We start from the raw sequence: 23,444 nt of genomic DNA, 5'->3' as shown, positions 1-23,444 counted from the left end.
ACCGGTATACAGAAAATTGGTATAAGCGCCTTATAAAATATATATTATTATTATTATTATTATTTCCAAACCGCTATACATCTATTTTCTCGAAGAGCCTTGTCAGAACTACAAATTTCAGATTTTTCCATGCAAAGCATTGGCACCTTCGGTTTTACAGAGTATCAGTGGGGTTTGAAAACAGCGCCCCTTGTGTTCAGTGCCGGTATTACCGAATATCCAGGGTATGGCAGAAGGTCGGTATGAAAGTAGGACAATCTGGATACCGCTCAAGCCTACTAGCTACATGACAAATTGATATAGCTACCCTCACATATCTGAAACTACACGATCAATTGATGTTTACTGATCATTAAAAGCATTCAGTTACTTCCTGTATAACTCCGATGATAGAGATAAACGTGGAATGATCTGAAATGTGTAGTTCTGACGAGGCTCTTCAAGAGGTGATGATATTAAAACCAAATAGTTAGAACATTTATTTAACAATCCCTTAAAAACGGCTTGTAGTTGTCAATGGTTTTAAGGGGAGCTGGGGGTCTCCTTTCCAAATCGAACGCTGCGCACAGTATTGCGACGTTTTATTGATAACGTCCTATAGGATCTCTACTGTCGGCTCTTTACACAGATTCTCTATTACATGTTACAAATTCCAAGGGACAGTTTTTTATTTTGTCAATGTGATCGTCCATGGCTATGAAACGACACTATGTTATAGCTAATAAATATGCTTTTCTGTACAGTAGGTTGTCCTGAACAGTGTGTCAATTGAATTACTGTACTTGAATGGCCTGTTTACAGTCTTCACAGAACCCAGTGTCACTACAACAGTTTATGTTTAGTACGAAATAATAAACCATTAAAAAAAAGATAGAATTTAATGTTTCATATCATAACTCTTATGTCTGTTATGGAACATGAATAAAATCACACCTTATTAGACCAATGAACTTGTTATTACAGTACACTGTAGGGTATAACCATTTCAACAAGACACAACTGAGTGAACTGAGTGAGATTCTAGTCTGAGGGGGATACAAATTGTCCGTTGAGGAATATTCTGTCATGTGGTTGCTCACCACTTCACAACAGTCTCCCATTACCAGGAGACACAACCATTCACAGCGATGGCAGTTTCACTCACACACAAGCTGCTGAAATATCTAGTCAGGCAACAACATCCCAAAGATAAATGACTTCAAAAGACTCCAATCCCTTTAATGTGGTTTTAGATTTATTTTATTTTAATTGAACCTTTATTTAACTAGGCGAAGCCAGTTAAGAACAAATGTTTATTTACAATGACGGCCTACCCCGGGCCAACCCCTAATCCGGACGACGCTGGGTCAATTGTGCGCTTCCGTATGGGACTCCCAATCACGGCCGATTGTGATACTGGCTGGAATCGAAACCAGGGTCTGTTGTGATGAGTGCCTTAGACCACTGCACCACTCGAGATCTCCCGACATTGTCACAAAGCACTGTTGATGATAATAACATCATGCTCTATTGCAGTGGCTTGGCAATGAATGTTTCATTCAAGGAGAACATCACATGATAAATGATGCATGTAGTGTGTGACTCACTATGTGGACTTAAAGAAGCCCTGGGCTTGCAACTTAACTGCGCACAAATCACAGACTGAGAGCATCACAAAAAAGTCTCACATCATGTTAGTATTCACCTCAGCATGTACTGCCTTTTACACACATCTTGCACTATGATTACGTGAGTAGGATGCAGACTAGACTACAACCAATACATAAGAAATAACAGAGTTATTAGCTATGGGCCTATTTGCTGCCGAGACTCCTCAAATGTTTGTTTTTTCTTCTTCTTGTTTTCTGTGCAATTTCTCCTTTCTGAATAAGTTCGTGGTATGCTGTTAAAAACCTAACAAGTGGTATGTATGTGTGAACCATAACTCCAATAGGGCAGCCTCCAGCCTCCACATTGACCAGGGAGCTCCATAAGATTATTATTTTTTTCCACTCGGGAAAGTTTTGTTGAAGACCTACCTGGACAGAAAAACCCCACTCTTTCGATCGTTAGGCCTAGACATATCGCCCACGATAGGGAAAACACCATTGTAAACCAATAAATTGTGTTTATGTCAAAAACAGTTAGCAAGAAATGCCGGACGACCATCATAAATTACATACATTTAAACGCAATTAAACTGCCAACCTCTGACCTTGTCTGAACAGGAGAACCGCAATCCCATGACTTTTACATTGGCCGCAGCCCCTCATTGTCAAGAGGCACTACAGCCGGACGAGTGCTAAGCAGGCCGAACTAAACATGAACATTGAATAAATATCTACGGAGGGAAATCTCCAGCCGAGTCCGTGGACTGCTCCATCTAGCTCGCCCGCTGGCACTCCGAGAAAAAGACGCCATGGACCGTCTCCAAATAGCAGAACTACACAACGACTATAGAGGGATAAACGTATTTCAAACAGAGCAAGGAAATATACTTACTGGGGTGTAAATATGGGTCATTATGCCTTCTGTCCATAATGTGTGAGTTAGCGCTGTGTCGTTCTCTATAGCCGCGCCGTCACAGGCAGCAACAGCATCCCAGCGAATAACACTCCCCAACCGGGAAAACTGTGCAAGGGCAGGTCAACGCGGGGCCCAGCAAGGGGGTGGCAAAAGCAGGTCTCCTCCCAATGACAACAGTCATGGAGATATCTAAGCCCACGAACCTGACGAAACTTCTTGCCTCGCAGCGTAACAACGGTGCAGCCTAGAATGTATCAAATGTGACACAAATCATTTTCGCAAACAGAAAGTAACGAGGGGGGAAAAAATCCAATATGGCGTTCGAAAAGCCAGAGTCTTGGGTTTTTTAAGCCAAGTGAAATCAGGTGGATGTTTCCACATTTCCAAAAGCCTTTCTAGACGCTCTACTTCTACGCTCATTTTATTTTAGGCTACATTTTATTTGTGTGTTTTATAGCCTACCAAATAAAGCCTATTCATAATTTCAACAATATATATATATATATATATTTATCTAATCTTTGCCTTTAGGCTATGTTTTGTAATTACTCTGTAATTACATTTAGATTTTTTGAACAATGTATTTTTTCACCTTTATTTATCCAGGTAGGCCAGTTGAGAACAAATTCTCATTTACAACTGCAGCCTGGCAAAGATCATTAAGACATTTTGTAGGGCCAAGAGGCATATTGTTTCGTGTAGTCAGTCCCTCGTTATAAATTGTGTGAATACGCTGCTTACCGATTTTAATAGCCTACAATATTTTCACTTTCTGAATTATGTTCACACATTTAGCTTAATTTTGAATATGATTAGGCCCATTTCCATTAAATGGGATTGATTCAAATGAACAAAAATGTGTCAATGTGTGCGTATGTGTGTAATGTATAAATATAATAAATATATGCCATTTAGCAGACGCTTTTATCCAAAGCGACTTACAGTCATGCGCCATGCTCTACCAACTGAGCTACAGAAGGACCATATGTATCCTATGTGTAATCTGAACGCCTGTGTGCGATGTTTTTGTCTGTGTAGTGATGTATAATTATTTCTCTCTCTCCGGCAACCCAAAGCACCCTCCACATTCAGCGGTCTACCTATTGAAAAGTGCGGGTCCGGGTCTCGTGACCCCCTGGAATCCCCCTAGATCTTTCTTCAGAGTTTGGGGTCATTTGAGGGTGAGTTCGCGGTACCTCAGAAGGTTACTCGGGAGTCAACCCGCGCTGAGGGATTCACAATCTTGAACTGGGGGAGCAGGCCGCGCAGACGCTCTGTCAACGCCGGCCCCTGACCACTCAGAGAGAGCCTTTCGCTGCCCTGTTAATGGAACAAGCACCTCGACCCGCGGCCTTGTAACAACGAGCACCGGGGGATACTAGCCAAGATTAATGGTATTTTTTTCTCCAGTCATTGTACACTGATCAGGGCTTTTCATTTGTTACCCCTCCTCATCCCCACCCCCACCACCTCCATTAGATTACATAAATTCATTAAAGTCAAAGAGAGGCATTAAAAGGGCTATTTGTCAGTTCTCTCTTTTGTGTGTTCCTAATGGCTGCATGTGGTTCAAGGTATTGGGGTTTTCTTTTTAAAGGGTTGCACATGGTTTTATGGACCACATGGAGAGGGAAATTGAGGGGAGGAAATCAGAAGTAAGATTTACAAGCACAACACCATACCATGCTTTCATGTTGCCTAGACTGAGGTCATGAGGAAATAGCCTTTTAGCACATCTCTTAAATTGCATTTCATTTGTATGGCAGTCAAGGAATGGGGCTTGTGCAAATATTCAACAGAATTGAGTAGAAGGCCTAATGTTATTGTCAACATTACCTCAAAGATAGGCGAAGCTGTGGGGTGTTGGATTACTGAAGCTGTGGGGTGCTGAACTACTGAAGCTGTGGGGTGTTGGACTACTGAAGCTGTGGGGTGTTAGAGTACTGAAGCTGTGTGGTGTTGGACTACTGAAGCTGTGGGGTGTTGGACTACTGAAGCTGTGGGGTGTTAGACTACTGAAGCTGTGGGGTGTTGGACTTCAGAATCTGTGGGGTGTTGGACTACTGAAGCTGTGGGGTGTTAGACTACTGAAGCTGTGGGGTGTTGGACTACTGAAGCTGTGGGGTGTTGGACTACTGAAGCTGTGGGGTGTTGGACTACTGAAGCTGTGGGGTGTTGGACTACTGAAGCTGTGGGGTGTTACACTACTGAAGCTGTGGGGTGTTAGACTACTGAAGCTGTGGGGTGTTAGACTACTGAAGCTGTGGGGTGTTAAGACTACTGGCAGATGCATTATTTTATTTTGCCATTCCATCTAGAACTCTACCATCATCACCTAAATTCCAAGCCACCTCCCAAACACAAATATATACACACACACACACACACACACACACACACACACACACACACACACACACACACACACACACACACACACACACACACACACACACACACACACACACACACACACACACACACACACACACACACGGTCAATGAAGCAACCCTTTGGACTAATCCCTTTGTATTCACAGCACCATTCCCACCAAACAATGTCCTAAAGCCTAATCCTTCACCCAACACAACAGACCTGGGCCACCTGCTAGCACAGCTCTTATAGTGGAGGACAGAAGCAGAACAGAGAAGGAGCAACACTGACCAACCTAGAGTCAGGAATGTTTTAGCCCGCTGAACTGAAGCCTATGCATCAGCTTGAGGATCTTATAGTTTTCAGGTCTAAGGCACACGTTACTCATCACATGAGCCTAGTTCACCGGACGACCTCCATTACACATGCACAGCAAAAATAACCCTGTTCGAATGAAACACACATACACATCACAGAACACCGAATACAGAACACAGAACACAGAACACAAAACAGTCAATGCCTGTAAAAATACACTCTTTCCCCTCTCTCTCTCTCTCTCTGGCTGTGCTTGTAGTGTGTTTAAGGGAAGTCATGGGAGACGGTTCTCTCTTCATCTGCTACTGTCCTCATTAACCCATCTCCATCATGCTTTATCAAACCCCTCTGCTCCCCTCCCCATCCACCTACACCCCTACCCCCCTCCCCATATATAGGCTTGAGATGATAAATGTTCCCCTTCCTCATGGCTGCTGGGATGAGACTATGCCACACAACAGTAACGAACATCATCCATCTCACAAACACAAAAGATTAAATGTGGCAGACCGGGATTCTGTTTGGTAGGGATTGATCTTTCTTTTTGTTTATAACTAAGCAAGCTCTTGTCTACTTCTCTCTCTCTCTCTCTCTCTCTCTCTCTCTCTCTCTCTCTCTCTCTCTCTCTCTCTCTCTCTCTCTCTCTCTCTCTCTCTCTCTCTCTCTCTCTCTCTCTTTCTCTCTCTCTCTCCAGGTCCAGGGACTCTGTCTCTCTCTCTCTCTCTCTCTCTCTCTCTCTCTCTCTCTCTCTCTCTCTCTCTCTCCAGGTCCAGGGACTCTGTCTCTCTAACCACCCTCTCTCTCTCTCTCTCTCTCTCTCTCTCTCTCTCTCTCTCTCTCTCTCTCTCTCTCTCTCTCTCTCTCTCTCTCTCTCTCTCTCTCTCTCTCTCTCCATCTCCTTGGGGTCCTCTTTATCTCATTTTGTTTCCTTCCCTGTGTGGTTAGTTGGCAGGGAAAGTGCTCTGGTGAGCATGCCAGGAATGAGAATATTTTTCATGAGTCTCGATGATAGAGCTGGGCTAGTATTAACTTCCCACATGAATCAGATCTGCTCTTTCTCTCCCTCTTTCTCTGCCTCTCTCCCTTTTTCTTTCTTTCTCCCTCTCCACCTCCATATTCTTTCCTTGAAGTTGTTGTCTTTCACCAGCATCCCTGATAGCCAGCCCCAGTAAGGGGGGGGGGATCTAGGCCTCTGCAACATGAAATGGTTGGCTTTCCACAGGTTCTCTGGGAACAACAAATGAGTGTAGAGTAAAAGAGGGGAACAGACCTGATACAGTCTATGGCAAATCCATGAAACAAACAAACAAACTGGTGGTCTCAAAATGTTGCTCCATTTTGCTCCTTTGCACCCCCATTATTTCTATCTCTACTTTGCACATTCTTCCACTGCAAATCTACCATTCCAGTGTTTATTTTTTATATATATTTTTTACTTGCTATATTGTATTTACTTTGCCACCATGGCCTTTTTTGCCTTTACCTCCCTTATCTCACCTCATTTGCTCACACTGTATATAGACTTATGTTTCTACTGTATTATTGACTGTATGTTTGTTTTACTCCATGTGTGTGTTGTGGTGTTGTGCCTGTCGAACTGCTTTGCTGTATCTTGGCCAGGTCGCAATTGTAAATGAGAACTTGTTCTCAACTCGCCTACCTGGTTAAATAAAGGTGAAATAAAACATTACATTAAAACAAAGACACAGTGTTGAGTCTCATTCTTGTAACACTTTTGAAGATGAACAGACGCCAATCTATGAGTGTAACAGGATGGTAAAGGAGCCGTCAGTCTCATGCGTGCTAGTGCTGTTTATCCCACCTCATCTCCTCATCATGTACAGGTACAACTACCTGTATTCTGTTCACTTAGACAGCATTGGATCCTGTTGTAAACCAACAGAAAGGATTTACCGGAAACCAGCAACTAACTCACAGTCAAAATCCTACAGAAACCCTGCAAGTTGTTTCACAGGAAAGAGGCCACAAAAACCATGTGGGATTTTTCCTGTAAAATTCCTGTATGCAGGATTGCTGTAGGATTTGCACAGGTGTATTTTTTTTTATCCCGAATTAAATTAGATAGTCTGAATGGACTGTTATCAAGACAATAGTAAATTAATGGCCTGTTATGAATTATGCAAATTACAATGTAATTACAATGTTGTGCTTCAGATTTACCTACCAGTTATGATCTAACGGAAAAATGAATCATACCCAGACATAGCAGTTTCCATAGCAACGGATGTATCCAAATCCCCTAATCGATTTTACACAGATGTTCCGTTTAACCGTTCTGACTTCTGGCATTAGGGTAACCTGTTAATCTCCTGTCTGGTTCTAGAGGCTTAAAACACAATCACCACAATGGGACCTCCTAGACCTGGACCTATCGTCAGTTTAAAACACCAACACCACTACCCATCATACCATGCGCCTCCAAACAACTACCACAACCATTCAATGTCATTATCAGTTAGTAACACAAGACAATCAAGACTACATCAACCTACCAACAGGGTTGATTATGTTTTAATGGTCTTGTTACTTTGTCACATAATGATCGAGTAAAGAAAGAGGTTAAATATCTTTATCTGGAGCTGTTCTAATAGAACAGAGAGGATCCAATGCGTAGGGAGGTAATCAGGAAGACCACCTCAGGTTAAGCCTTCCCTGTCCCAAGTTGCCCAGGACAGATTATTCCAAGCAGGCACTTGCTACTGATCTTTACTATGCCAATGTGAGTGACCTGTGGCTGGGGCATTTAGGAATCACCACTAATGTCTAAGAATATACCTGGAAAGAACAGGCTTCTATTGTTACCACAGAACAGGGCCCCGGCCCAGCTTGAACTGACTGGCATGTACCCATCTGTCTGTCTGATCGATTGGAAAGGAAACCTAGCTATGGAACGTAGCTGGGCTATTTGAGCTGGCTGATGCTGTCTCACCTTTCAAATGTGTATACAGCATTTCCAGATATAGTCTACAGTAGACCATAGTCTGAGTGGACAAGGCCTCTTTCACTTGAAGGATATAATTGTAGGACTATTTTGTTAATTGAAACATTTGAGGCTGCTACTGGGGTGGAACTGGTGAATAATTGTGTTTTTGGGGTGTAGTTGTGTTTTTAATTTAAAGGCATGAAATAGAGGCCAAACGTTGCTAAGCCTACTGTTGACAAAATATCTGTCCCCTTCACTTTAGGAGTAATATAAATAATCGTTTTAAATTGGGATGACGGACATGGCTAATTGTGTGCAACCCACTGGTTGAGGAAAATTATACTTTTTAGAACCTGTGTTTTGCTGCAACCTCATGGTGTATCTCGTCATTACAACCACCGAGGGATTTATATATCCTTCTCGGGTGCCGTAGATTTACGGTAAAGCAAGACGTGTATCTTCTTTTTTTTTTATTAGTAGAACAGGAAGAACATTTATCTGAATACGAACCAGCAACATGTACAGCAGATGCTAAGCTTATGACCTATTGGAATAAACTATTTCTATAAAATCGGTTACTAATGTATTCAAGGAAGAATGTCGTCCGATTTAATGTTAGACTTCGAGACTCAAGAACAACAAATGATGAACAGTGAAACTGGCACCATGTCCATCGACCAGGATGGCGAGTGGGGTAAGCAAGCGTCACTTGCCAACAGCTAACGCTAGCTTGCTAGTGTACCGTTTTAGAGAGACACTAACTCCTCGGAAATATGTTGGTTGTGTTTACGATGGTTATAGTCTATCGAATGAATGTTCTTCATTTGCCATGCTTGTTGCTAACATGGTAGCTGGCTAGCTAACGTTTAACTGCCTCAAGTCAGTAACCGCTTTCGGCCACTGGTAGCTGTTGCCATGTCTAAAAAAATAACGTTTTACAATCTGAATCCTCTACAATCTAAGTTAAATTATTTGTAACTATCTCTGCCCTGTACGAATATATGTTTTATTATTATTATTATTATTATTAGCATAAAAAAAAATATATAATTATTTTTGTTGTGTGTGGGGGTACTAGCTAGCCTGTTAGGAGGGGGGGTAGGGTTATGAATTCGCGAGAAGAGATACAAAAAAGTATATTGCAAAACGTCCTTTTAGTCATAGATATGGCTAGCCTTAGCCCAAAATGTAGTCTTATTAAGGAGCCAACTGTTACATTTTAAGCAAAGAGAACATCGAGACAGATATTTAACCGGATGTATAAATGTGAAGCATCCGGTTGGCGTTTCCAATCGCTACCAAGATGGAGCTCGATGGAATTTCTTGCCGATATTTCTGCTTATTTCCTCATCGATTAAACATTTGATCTCAATGCAGTTTTCTGTTTCTAAAACTAGAATCCGTTTCACGAACAGAGTGGACACATGTTTGTAGACTTTACCCTTTGCCAAAGTTTCCCCGAAATTGCGTTGTTTAGAAGGAGTGTACTCGCATTTCACAGAGTAGGCCCTCCCTAAAGGAAATATGCAAATACATGTTAGAACGCGCCAATCGGCTCCTAACAGGTGTCATTTGCTGACATGCTGTGTGGTCTTTCTTGGGTTAGTTGTAAAAACCCTTGCCTTACGTTATTTTCAGAGGTAGACTGGCTCTTGCGGCCAAAACAGCCAAATCGAAACGTGAATCGATTATCAATTGCGGTAGGGTTCTAGAAACATAAAGCCCTTTACTTTAATATCACATCAAAATCATTTCACTAATGCAAAATATACACTTACTTTATGTACACAGTTTTAACTGGCTTTATCACAGTTGCAGCCAACTTAATTTTTTAATTGACAACACGTTTCTGTTTTCACTATCTTCAGTTGCACACAGGTGTTCAGAGCATGCTAGACAGCTAATTTCCACAGGTGGCTTTGTTTTACGGCTGTCTTCCGTAAATATGCTTTGCAACGAGAGTAGGGGCTCTTAACACAACTCCCTCATACAGAAGATACCTTGGTCCAATGACTCTCTTATGTGTAATGTAATGGAACTGAGAGTCATGATCAAATCAAATGTATCGGTCACATACATGGTAAGCAGATGTTTATTGCGAGTGTAGCGGAATGCTTGTGCTTCTAGTTCCCAGACAGTGCAGCAATATCTAACAATTCCACAACGAATACCGAATACACACAAATCTAAGTAAACTATAAGAATGTACATATGTTGATGAGCCAGACTAGCCTAGGCTCTTTTAGAATCCAAGAGTGAAATGCTTACTCACCTCTCTCACACACCTACAGGGTCATTGTGCAAAATGGTACGCAGCATCATCTGAATTTGTGTGCAACAAAAGGTTCAACGTTCACCTTCTGCTACCATTTCTGCCGAGCCGTCTTCGCGTACAGCTTGACACGTACATTCGATAAATCCAACGTGTGGCACCACACAGAACGCACTGCAACTGTCTCTGTAACACAACGCTGCGAGTCAAACGCAGCGTTTCATTGGAAATGAATGGACTTCTGGTGTCCCAAAACGCAAATGACGCTGTTGGTGTGATGGAGGCGTAACATGTAGGCTCTAGTGTTGTCACGATACTGGCATTTTGACTTCGATACCTTTAGTATCACAATACTCGATACCATCACGATAATCTACCAAAACAACACCAAAATGATACCAGGGCAATCAAAATAAGGTGTATTAGCCAAGGTCACAGAATGGCACTTAATCCAGACAGATCTTTTGATTTCAACATCATTCATTACTTTAGTCATTTTAGATTGTTTTAATGTATGCATTAATTAATCAATTATACAGTCAAACATTCCATTTCACTTTGGTAAAAACAAATATTAAAAAAAAATCTAACTACATAATAGTAATAATTTGTTTGAATAGTAAATCTGTAGTCTGTTGATAAACTGGGTAAATCAAGATGTAGCCTAGGCCTATTCACAATACAGATGAATGCATATTCAATAGGACTGTGTGCATGCAGTGAGTTAATGAGCTTGTTCTGGCTGATTTTTCATGGATTAAAAGAAATCTGTTTCTTTTCCATTTGGGTCTTTTTATTTTATAATGCTGATCAACAACATTTGCATCGAAGAAGTAATCTCTTGATACAGTCCAGACTCCCAGTGGTTCCTCAGGACAGACTAGAGTCAGAATGAGAGGGGAGCTAACATGATACAGTCCAGACTCCCAGTGGTTCCTCAGGACAGACTAGAGTCAGAATGAGAGGGGAGCTAACATGATGCAGTCCAGACTCCCAGTGGTTCCTCAGGACAGACTAGAGTCAGAATGAGAGGGGAGCTAACATGATACAGTCCAGAAGCATTGTCTTCAACGAGGTCCGAAGGGCCACACTGAAAATTGGTTATATTTCCTCATGGTCAAAATGAACAAAAAAATAGTCCTCTATCCATCGTTTTCTATTCTTTGATGCTCTGTGACAGTCTAGCTTTAATTTGTTGTGATTTTTAGTGAACTGGACATTTCAAGAAAATGTACTATGAATGTAGTTCCATTATGTCTACACAGTTTTGATTTGGTTTTAGTCATTTAAAGCACATTCCAATTTTTAAAAATGTTTTTATTTAACTAGGTACGTCAGTAAAGAACAAATTCTTATTTACAATGACGGCCTAACCCAGATGACGCTGGGCCAATTGTGCGCCGCCCTTTGGGACTCACAATCACGGCCGGTTGTGATACAGCCTGGAATCGAACCAGGGTCTGTAGTGACGCCTCTAGCACTGAGATGCAGTGCCTTAGACTGCTGCACCACTCGAGAGCCCTTACAAACAGGAAAACGTAAATGGAATGTTTACTAATTTGATCAAACAAGTGGGCCGTCAGTTATGCATTAACAATGTGTAAATAGTAAGTGAATAGCCATATCTATGACTAAGAGAATTCTCCTTCTTTAGCCCCATATGGTTAAACTGTGATTCACTATCTGACCTGACATTGTGGATAACTATCTGAAACATGTCAAGGCATCTGTTAAACTAGCCTTCGATTAAAACGGTAGTTAGTCTTTGGCGAAGGCAACTAAGTATTGTTTTCATGTAAGGCTACTGTTAAATCAGACGTGTGTGTGTGTGTCTCTTGCTCTCAAGCAGACATCAGCCTGTTTGACGAGCTGGACAACCTTGGAGATGCAGATGAACTTTTTCAGGCCTTGGAGTGCGTGGGATATGTGAGTACAGGGCTACAGACACACTCTAGGCAACACAGACTACACAGACACACTCTAGGCAACACTGTCCCTTAAAGTGGAACTGACAAGTGTTTTAACTACTTTGCAGATATCAAACAGACAATCATAATATCAGTGAAAAAAATATATAAAATTCCCAGTTTCTGCTACAAAACCAATAGGTTCTATTTGGTCGAGACAGATGTTTTTCATTAGGTTTTATTTACTGCAGTGTGTTAATTGTACCAACGCACGGCCACTTCCCCACTATATATTGCTATAGAATTTTCACAAATGCCTTTTAGTATACATAATTTCCAAACATTCTGTGAATGACCATATCTAAATGCTCCCTTGTCATAAAATGTTTTTTTTTTAAAGCGTCATATTCTTCCCTGAGGTTGTATACAAACAGATTTTTTTTTTACAAGATTTCATGTTGCTAAAACACTGGTAGTTCCACTTTAGAAAATCGTAACAGACCAGATTCACAGTGAACCATCATAATGAGAAGTACAGTGATTGCGTGTCTGCTCTGTTTAACCCTCTAGGCCGGCGATGCCCCAGACCTCGACTTTGACATCGACCTGCCTCCCTGGAGCACTGACACAGGCAGCACCTACACAGGTGTGTCAAATACCGGTCTAATCAGGTCTATGGTATAAGGTGGTATAAGACGAAAATTGTTTAAACATGTCAGTACCAGTATTTCTCTCGTGTAAATTTGAGTGTGGACTCTCTCCTTCCTGCCCATACCATGAGCTCTGTGTTCCTTGTCTGCAGATGGGGATCAGAGTGTGGACTCTCTCTCTCCTGCCCATACCATGAGCTCTGTCACCTCGCCTGCATCTCGAGAGGCCCTGTCACCTTACTCCATACAAGTAAGTCCCCTGTCTCTCTCCAGTGTGTTTCACTGTAGGTCATTTTACATTTATGTGTTTGATGTGCCTATTTTGTATGGCTGGGAGTATGTCCATTGTGTCTAGGCCCATCTGTGTTAGTTTGTGTGTTTTCGCCCCACATGGTACCATTACACACGTTGCTACCTCTGCCATCTGCTTTCGCAATCCACACACACACACACACACTTGAGCACCTCATTAAGGAAGGTCTGAAGCACCTTGTCAGACTAATTATCCACCATCTGCCAGAGGTGTGGCCCCGCCCCCTCGTTAAAATGAGGTGATGACAACTCTGGCCATATTAACATAATGTAGCAGGCAGTTGTTTTCACAGCATGTCAGAAAGAGGACTAGGGTTAGATCTTGTGACCCTACACTGCACATGTTTATATCTCCTGCCATTATGATCAAGGACATTTGTGCACTACACCTCAAAGATATTTTGGATGTCGCCAAAGGCATCAGTCTTGAAGAACTTTGTAGTTCCTTTTAGCAAGATATTTGTCAGTGGGTGAATAACTTCGTTGGCCATACATCTATACAATCGGCATTATAGCACTAAAATAATGAGTATTTTAGCGGTGGTGGTGCGCTGCGTGTAAATGCATATAGGGGAACACTGGACCTTCTGGAGGTATTGTAAAACCTCACACATCAGGGAAACGTTGATGGCCTGTCTCTCTGCTGCCCTCTACAGGAGGATCTAGGCCAATCTCCTCAGCCCTCTCCTGCCGTCTCTGTCTGCTCCGAGTCCAGTGGCTTCTCAGAGCCCCCCCTGGCCAAGAGGGCCACCAAGAGGACCAATCAGGCCACGCGAGGTCAGATATACACCTCTCCATCCATCCATCCATCCATCCATCCATCCATCCATCCATCCATCCATCCATCCATCCATCCATCCATCATCCTCCTCTTTCATATCAGGCTGCCATTTCTTCGTTTAGTTACATTGGCTTTCAGTGAACATACTGTATCACTCTCCCTCGTCAGTCTGTTTGGAAATATGTTATTGATTGACTTTGTTCTTTTTAATGGATCTGAAAAAGTATGATGACTCAAGCCAGAAATTAGTATAACCAAACAACAGATGTTTATTGGTTCAAGTCCATTCGCCCTGCTTTCAATGGACCAAATATTTTTTTACGATACATACAATAGCATCTGCAGGGGGAAGAAGGGTCCGTTTAAAAAATAAAAAAATGGAAATGGTTATGAATTATGATCCGTCTCACAGTGAAGAGGCCTATCCAGCTCACCCCCAAGGTGTCCATCCAGCCCAGACCAGTTGTAACGGCTGTACCCCAGCATGCCGCGGGCCCTCTCCAGAGCATCATCATCCAGCCCCTGCAGACCACCCTGGTGCCTCACCCCGCTGTGGTCAAACCTGCCCCTGTCAGAATACAGCCAGCGCCACCTATAGGTGAGTCAAAGACTACACTATAATACATATTATAAACTGGGTGGTTGGAGAACTGAATGCTGATTGGCTGAAAGCCGTGTTACGAGACACTATACCACGGGTATGACAAAACATTGTATTTTTACTGTTCTAATGATCTTTGTAACCCGTTTTATAATAGCAATAATAAACTGGGTGGTTTGAGCCCTGAATGCTGATTTGTCTGACAGCCGCGGTATATCAGACCGTATACCACGGGTATGACAACTTATTTTTACTGCTCTAATTGCGTTGGTCACCAGTTTATAACAGCAATAAGGCACCTCGGGGGTTTGTGATATATGGCCAATATACCACGGCTAACGGATGTATCCAGGCACAACGCCATGTACCACAAACAGGAGTTCCCTGATCCTGGTGCAGAATGCACAGCGTTTCTTCCTCCCGATATTGACTGATACCATTCATTTCAGTAATAAAAACACAGACAATACAAGTAAGTGTCTATTAACATTTTTAATGCAGAGTGCCAGGTCTCTGTCCATTCAGAGACATCAGTATCTGTCTGTCAGAGTGCCAGGTCTCTGTCCATTCAGAGACATCAGTATCTGTCTGTCAGAGTGCCAGGTCTCTGTCCATTCAGAGACATCAGTATCTGTCTGTCAGAGTGCCAGGTCTCTGTCCATTCAGAGACATCAGTATCTGTCTGTCAGAGTGCCAGGTCTCTGTCCATTCAGAGACATCAGTATCTGTCTGTCTGTCAGAGTGCCAGGTCTCTGTCCATTCAGAGACATCAGTATCTGTCTGTCAGAGTGCCAGGTCTCTGTCCATTCAGAGACATCAGTATCAAGCCTGTCTGTCTGGACTTCATCACATCATCTTGCAAGTCTCCATGTCCTGGCTCCATACATGTTTCTGTGAACACACACACAGTCACTGTTCTATTACCAATGGCAGTTATGACCAGTTTGTGTTTCAGATATTACATAACCGACGTTGGAGATCGAACAGGTCAGATAAAACCTACCCAATGATGGTCTCCCCATCAAACGACTAAAGCTGTCGTCTGGCAAAAGCATCTCCAGTCCATCTGTAGAAATACAGTAGGCAGAGTTCAGCAGTGACACACATACTGAAAAGGGTGTTGCTGTTACTGGGCTGTGTTATTAGAAATCACCTCACTGTGGATGTGTTGAGGGGTACGCGTTGAGGGGTACGCGTTGAGGGGTACGCGTTGAGGGGGACGCGTTGAGGGTACAGCGTTGAGGGGCACCTGGGCGTTGAGGGTACGCGTTGAGGGGCACGCGTTGAGGGCACGCGTTGAGGGGTACGCGTTGAGGGGAACCACCGCGTTGATTACATTCGCGTTGAGGGGTTACGCGTTGAGGGGAACGCGTTGAGGATCACATTCGCGTTACGCGTTGAGGGGGACAGCGTTGAGGACGGGGGACGCGTTGAGGGGGACGCGTTGAGTGCCAGGTCTCTCTGCATCACATGCATCAGTGAACACACAGAGTCACTGTTCTATTACCAATGGCAGTTAGGGATAGGTGATATGACACACGCACACAAACAGATACTATGTTGAAGTTTAAATAAATTAAATTGACTAAATTTATCTAATTCTGTTCTCCCCATTGACGACCGTTGGAAAGCAGGCAAGAGGTGAGGCTGGAGATAAGGTCTTTGCCAGAGCACCGATGGGCATAGCAGTGTAGATTAGCACCTGGGCCCTCAAAGATACTGGTTGGTCACACACACACGGATTACATTCTCTATGTGGTTATGATTAGCCTGGTGGAATCAGCCTGATCACATTCTCTATGTGGTTATGATTAGCCTGGTGGAACCAGCCTGATCACATTCTCTATGTGGTCATGATTAGCCTGGTGGAACCAGCCTGATCACATTCTCTATGTGGTTATGATTAGCCTGGTGGAACCAACCTGATCACTGATTACATTCTCTATGTGGTTATGATTAGCCTGGTGGAACCAACCTGATCACTGATCACATTCTCTATGTGGTTATGATTAGCCTGGTGGAACCAGCCTGATCACATTCTCTATGTGGTTATGATTAGCCTGGTGGAACCAGCCTGATCACATTCTCTATGTGGTTATGATTAGCCTGGTGGAACCAACCTGATCACTGATTACATTCTCTATGTGGTTATGATTAGCCTGGTGGAACCAAGCTGATCACTGATTACATTCTCTATGTGGTTATGATTAGCCTGGTGGAACCAACCTGATCACTGATTACATTCTCTATGTGGTTATGATTAGCCTGGTGGAACCAACCTGATCACTGATTACATTCTCTATGTGGTTATGATTAGCCTGGTGGAACCAACCTGATCACTGATTACATTCTCTATGTGGTCATGATTAGCCTGGTGGAACCAAGCTGATCACTGATTACATTCTCTATGTGGTTATGATTAGCCTGGTGGACCAAGCTGATCACTGATTACATTCTCTATGTGGTTATGATTAGCCTGGTGGAACCAACCTGATCACTGATTACATTCTCTATGTGGTTATGATTAGCCTGGTGGAATCAGCCTGATCACATTCTCTATGTGGTTATGATTAGCCTGGTGGAACCAACCTGATCACTGATCACATTCTCTATGTGGTTATGATTAGCCTGGTGGAACCAGCCTGATCACATTCTCTATGTGGTTATGATTAGCCTGGTGGAACCAACCTGATCACTGATTACATTCTCTATGTGGTTATGATTAGCCTGGTGGAACCAACCTGATCACTGATTACATTCTCTATGTGGTTATGATTAGCCTGGTGGAACCAACCTGATCACTGATTACATTCTCTATGTGGTTATGATTAGCCTGGTGGAACCAACCTGATCACTGATTACATTCTCTATGTGGTTATGATTAGCCTGGTGGAACCAACCTGATCACTGATTACATTCTCTATGTGGTTATGATTAGCCTGGTGGAACCAGCCTGATTACATTCTCTATGTGGTTATGATTAGCCTGGTGGAACCAACCTGATCACTGATTACATTCTCTATGTGGTTATGATTAGCCTGGTGGAACCAGCCTGATTACATTCTCTATGTGGTTATGATTAGCCTGGTGGAACCAACCTGATCACTGATTACATTCTCTATGTGGTTATGATTAGCCTGGTGGAACCAAGCTGATCACTGATTACATTCTCTATGTGGTTATGATTAGCCTGGTGGAACCAACCTGATCACTGATTACATTCTCTATGTGGTTATGATTAGCCTGGTGGAACCAACCTGATCACTGATCACATTCTCTATGTGGTTATGATTAGCCTGGTGGAACCAGCCTGATCACATTCTCTATGTGGTTATGATTAGCCTGGTGGAACCAACCTGATCACTGATTACATTCTCTATGTGGTTATGATTAGCCTGGTGGAACCAACCTGATCACTGATTACATTCTCTATGTGGTTATGATTAGCCTGGTGGAACCAACCTGATCACTGATTACATTCTCTATGTGGTTATGATTAGCCTGGTGGAACCAACCTGATCACTGCCTTCGTATTTCTATTTCATGTGAAGTGAAATAGAATGTTGAACACAGCGATCAGGCTGGTTCTACCAGGCTAGGTTATACCCTGGACATTATAAGGTGAACACAGCGATCAGGCTGGTTCTACCAGGCTAGGTTATACCCTGGACATTATATAGTGAACACAGCGATCAGGCTGGTTCTACCAGGCTAGGTTATACCCTGGACATTATATAGTGAACACAGCGATCAGGCTGGTTCTACCAGGCTAGGTTATACCCTGGACATTATATAGTGAACACAGCGATCAGGCTGGTTCTACCAGGCTAGGTTATACCCTGGACATTATATAGTGAACACAGCGATCAGGTTGGTTCTACCAGGCTAGGTTATACCCTGGACATTATATAGTGAACACAGCGATCAGGCTGGTTCTACCAGGCTAGGTTATACCCTGGACATTATATAGTGAACACAGCGATCAGGCTGGTTCTACCAGGCTAGGTTATACCCTGGACATTATATAGTGAACACAGTGATCAGGCTGGTTCTACCAGGCTAGGTTATACCCTGGACATTATAAGGTGAACACAGTGATCAGGCTGGTTCTACCAGGCTAGGTTATACCCTGGACATTATAAGGTGAACACAGCGATCAGGCTGGTTCTACCAGGTTAGGTTATACCCTGGACATTATAAGGTGAACACAGTGATCATGCTGGTTCTGCCAGGCTAGGTTATACCCTGGGCATTATATGGTGAACACAGTGATCAGGCTGGTTCCATCAGGCTAGGTTATAGGGCCGAGACTGTACCATTATCAATATTCTTTCCATGGTAAAAATCTAAACACGAAAAACACCGAACTCTGTACTCTGTTGGTCAATCTGTACAGGGATGTTCAGTCTCTAGTCAACTGGTATACTCACCACCACTGGTTGGTCAATCAGTAGATGGATGTTCAGTCTCTAGTCTAGTCAACCGGTATACGCACCACCACTGGTAGGTCAATCAGTAGATGGATGTTCAGTCTCTAGTCTAGTCAACTGGTATACTCACCACTACTGGTTGGTCAATCAGTAGATGGATGTTCAGTCTCTAGTCTAGTCAACTGGTATACTCACCACCACTGGTTGGTCAATCAGTAGATGGATGTTCAGTCTCTAGTCTAGTCAACTGGTTAGTCTCTAGTCTAGTCAACTGGTATACTCACCACCACTGGTTGGTCAATCAGTAGATGGATGTTCAGTCTCTAGTCAACTGGTATACTCACCACCACTGGTTGGTCAATCAGTAGATGGATGTTCAGTCTCTAGTCAACTGGTTGGTCAATCAGTAGATGGATGTTCAGCACCACCACTGGTTGGTCAATCAGTAGATGGATGTTCAGTCTCTAGTCAACTGGTATACTCACCACTACTGGTTGGTCAATCAGTAGATGGATGTTCAGTCTCTAGTCAACTGGTATACTCACCACCACTGGTTGGTCAATCAGTAGATGGATGTTCAGTCTCTAGTCTAGTCAACTGGTATACTCACCACTACTGGTTGGTCAATCAGTAGATGGATGTTCAGTCTCTAGTCAACTGGTATACTCACCACTACTGGTTGGTCAATCAGTAGATGGATGTTCAGTCTCTAGTCAACTGGTATACTCACCACCACTGGTTGGTCAATCAGTATATGGATTTTCAGTCTCCAGTCTCTAGTCAACTGGTATACTCACCACCACTGGTTGGTCAATTAGTAGATGGATGTTCAGTCTCTAGTCAACTGGTATACTCACCACCACTGGTTGGTCAATTCAGTCTCTAGTCAACTGGTATACTCACCACCACTGGTTGGTCAATCAGTAGATGGATGTTCAGTCTCTAGTCAACTGGTATACTCACCACCACTGGTTGGTCAATCAGTAGATGGATGTTCAGTCTCTAGTCAACTGGTATACTCACCACCACTGGTTGGTCAATTAGTAGATGGATGTTCAGTCTCTAGTCAACTGGTATACTCACCACCACTGGTTGGTCAATCAGTAGATGGATGTTCAGTCTAGTCAACTGGTATACTCACCACCACTGGTTGGTCAATCAGTAGATGGATGTTCAGTCTCTAGTCAACTGGTATACTCACCACCACTGGTTGGTCAATCAGTAGATGGATGTTCAGTCTAGTCAACTGGTATACTCACCACCACTGGTTGGTCAATCAGTAGATGGATGTTCAGTCTAGTCAACTGGTATACTCACCAGCACTGGTTGGTCAATCAGTAGATGGATGTTCAGTCTCTAGTCAACTGGTATACTCACCACCACTGGTTGGTCAATCAGTAGATGGATGTTCAGTCTCTAGTCAACTGGTATACTCACCACTACTGGTTGGTCAATCAGTAGATGGATGTTCAGTCTCAAACCGCCTTTTGATTTGAACCTTTTGGGTGGAACGCAGCCCCTTTCTAGGGGTTTGTTTTTCTGTCCCGGGTTACCCCAGTGGGAGGAGTTTGAACCGGGTAAAAAAAGTGATTGCATTCGGTTTGGAACCGGCCTTCCTCCCGGGAGTGAGCCAGGTGCCCCGCTCTGGTGCCCCAGTGAGCCAGGTGCCCCGCTCTGGTGCCCCAGTGAGCCAGGTGCCCCGCTCTGGTGCCCCAGTGAGCCAGGTGCCCCGCTCTGGTGCCCCAGTGAGCCAGGTGCCCCGCTCTGGTGCCCCAGTGAGCCAGGTGCCCCGCTCTGGTGCCCCAGTGAGCCAGGCGCCCCGTTCTGGTGCCCCAGTCAGCCAGGCGCCCCGCTCTGGTGAGCCAGGCGCCCCGCTCTGGTGAGCCAGGCGCCCCGCTCTGGTGCCCCAGTGAGCCAGGCGCCCCGCTCTGGTGCCCCAGTGAGCCAGGCGCCCCGCTCTGGTGCCCCAGTGAGCCAGGCGCCCCGCTCTGGTGCCCCGGTGAGCCAGGCGCCCCGCTCTGGTGCCCCGGTGAGCCAGGCGCCCCGCTCCGGTGCCCCGGTGAGCCAGGCGCCCCGCTCCGGTGCCCCGGTGAGCCAGGCGCCCCGTTCCGGTGCCCCGGTGAGCCAGGCGCCCCGTTCCGGTGCCCCGGTGAGCCAGGCGCCCCGCTCCGGTGAGCCAGGCACCCCGCTCCGGTGCCCGGTGAGCCAGGCGCCCCGCTCCGGTGCCCCGGTGATCCAGGCACCCCGCTCCGGTGCCCGGTGAGCCAGGCGCCCCGCTCCGGTGCCCCGGTGAGCCAGGCGCCCCGCTCCGGTGCCCCGGTGAGCCAGGCGCCCCGCTCCGGTGCCCCGGTGAGCCAGGCGCCCCGCTCCGGTGCCCCGGTGAGCCAGGCGCCCCGCTCCGGTGCCCCGGTGAGCCAGGCGCCCCGCTCTGGTGCCCCGCTCTGGTGCCCCGGTGAGCCAGGCGCCCCGCTCTGGTGCCCCGCTCTGGTGCCCCGGTGAGCCAGGTGCCCCGCTCTGGTGCCCCAGTGAGCCATGCGCCCCGCTTTGGTGCCCCACTCTGGTGCCCCAGTGAGCCAGGTACCCCGCTCTGGTGAGCCAGGTGCCCCGCTCTGGTGCCCCGGTGAGCCAGGTGCCCCGCTCTGGTGCCCCGGTGAGCCAGGTACCCCGTTCTGGTGCTCTGGTGAGCCAGGTGCCCCGCTCTGGTGCCCTAGTGAGCCAGGTGCCCCGCTCTGGTGCCCCGGTGAGCCAGGTGCCCCGCTCTGGTGAGCCAGGTGCCCCGCTCTGGTGCCCCAGTGAGCCAGGTGCCCCAGTGAGCCAGGTGCCCCGCTCTGGTGCCCCGGTGAGCCAGGTGCCCCGCTTTGGTGCCCTGGTGAGCCAGGTGCCCCGCTCTGGTGCCCTGGTGAGCCAGGCGCCCCGCTCTGGTGAGCCAGGCGCCCCGCTCTGGTGAGCCAGGCGCCCCGCTCTGGTGCCCCAGTGAGCCAGGCGCCCCGCTCTGGTGCCCCAGTGAGCCAGGCGCCCCGCTCTGGTGCCCCAGTGAGCCAGGCGCCCCGCTCTGGTGCCCCGGTGAGCCAGGCGCCCCGCTCTGGTGCCCCGGTGAGCCAGGCGCCCCGCTCTGGTGCCCCGGTGAGCCAGGCGCCCGCTCCGGTGCGCCAGGCCGCTCCGGTGCCCCGGTGAGCCAGGCGCCCCGCTCCGGTGCCCCGGTGAGCCAGGCGCCCGTTCCGGTGCCCCGGTGAGCCAGGCGCCCGCTCCGGTGAGCCAGGCGCCCGCTCCAGTGAGCCAGGCGCCCGCTCCGGTGCCCCGGTGAGCCAGGCGCCCCGCTCCGGTGCCCCGGTGAGCCAGGCGCCCGCTCCGGTGCCCCGGTGAGCCAGGCGCCCCGCTCCGGTGCCACGGTGAGCCAGGCGCCCCGCTCCGGTGCCCCGGTGAGCCAGGCGCCCGCCCGGTGCCCCGGTGAGCCAGGCGCCCCGCTCCGGTGCCCCGGTGAGCCAGGCGCCCCGCTCCGGTGCCCCGGTGAGCCAGGCGCCCCGCTCCGGTGCCCCGGTGAGCCAGGCGCCCCGCTCCGGTGCCCCGCTCTGGTGCCCCGGTGAGCCAGGTGCCCCGCTCTGGTGCCCCAGTGAGCCATGCGCCCCGCTCTGGTGCCCCGCTCTGGTGCCCCAGTGAGCCAGGTACCCCGCTCTGGTGAGCCAGGTGCCCCGCTCTGGTGCCCCGGTGAGCCAGGTGCCCCGCTCTGGTGCCCCGGTGAGCCAGGTACCCCGTTCTGGTGCTCTGGTGAGCCAGGTGCCCCGCTCTGGTGCCCTAGTGAGCCAGGTGCCCCGCTCTGGTGCCCCGGTGAGCCAGGTGCCCCGCTCTGGTGAGCCAGGTGCCCCGCTCTGGTGCCCCAGTGAGCCAGGTGCCCCAGTGAGCCAGGTGCCCCGCTCTGGTGCCCCGGTGAGCCAGGTGCCCCGCTTTGGTGCCCTGGTGAGCCAGGTGCCCCGCTCTGGTGCCCTGGTGAGCCAGGTGCCCCGCTCTGGTGCCCTAGTGAGCCAGGTGCCCCGCTCTGGTGCCCCAGTGAGCCAGGTACCCCACTCTGGTGAGCCAGGTGCCCCGCTCTGGTGCCCCGGTGAGCCAGGTGCCCCGCTCTGGTGCCCCGGTGAGCCAGGTGCCCCGCTCTGGTGCCCCGGTGAGCCAGGTGCCCCGCTCTGGTGCCCTAGTGAGCCAGGTGCCCCGCTCTGGTGCCCCGGTGAGCCAGGTGCCCCGCTCTGGTGAGCCAGGTGCCCCGCTCTGGTGCCCCAGTGAGCCAGGTGCCCCGGTGAGCCAGGTGCCCCGCTCTGGTGCCCCGGTGAGCCAGGTGCCCCGCTTTGGTGCCCTGGTGAG

The 23,444-nt window shown here is 47.0% G+C and overlaps 2 protein-coding genes across 3 annotated transcripts in view; one reads left to right on the top strand and one right to left on the bottom strand.

Moving 5' to 3' along the window:
- Positions 1-2,791, bottom strand: part of rxrgb (retinoid X receptor, gamma b) — a 97,977-nt gene extending 95,186 nt beyond the window's left edge. Inside the window, exon 1 of the mRNA XM_052465682.1 lies at positions 2,482-2,791. Coding sequence (XP_052321642.1) covers positions 2,482-2,518 — 37 coding nt within the window. The 5' untranslated portion in view covers positions 2,519-2,791. The remainder of the gene's footprint in view (positions 1-2,481) is intronic.
- Positions 2,792-8,588: 5,797 nt separating this feature from the next.
- The window catches only part of atf6 (activating transcription factor 6), a 112,547-nt gene continuing 97,691 nt past the window's right edge, over positions 8,589-23,444 (top strand). Inside the window, exons 1-6 of one of the 2 annotated variants that reach the window (XM_052465669.1) lie at positions 8,589-8,835; positions 12,260-12,339; positions 12,891-12,966; positions 13,123-13,220; positions 13,939-14,059; positions 14,476-14,661. In XM_052465669.1, coding sequence (XP_052321629.1) covers positions 8,739-8,835; positions 12,260-12,339; positions 12,891-12,966; positions 13,123-13,220; positions 13,939-14,059; positions 14,476-14,661 — 658 coding nt within the window. In that variant the 5' untranslated portion in view covers positions 8,589-8,738. The remainder of the gene's footprint in view (positions 8,836-12,259; positions 12,340-12,890; positions 12,967-13,122; positions 13,221-13,938; positions 14,060-14,475; positions 14,662-23,444) is intronic. The other variant, XM_052465672.1, reaches the window with a different exon arrangement.

Source organism: Oncorhynchus keta, chromosome 1 (assembly GCF_023373465.1).
Source record: "Oncorhynchus keta strain PuntledgeMale-10-30-2019 chromosome 1, Oket_V2, whole genome shotgun sequence".
In the NCBI taxonomy this organism is placed as follows: Eukaryota; Metazoa; Chordata; class Actinopteri; order Salmoniformes; family Salmonidae; genus Oncorhynchus; species Oncorhynchus keta.
This window is presented reverse-complemented; position numbering and strand designations above follow the sequence as displayed.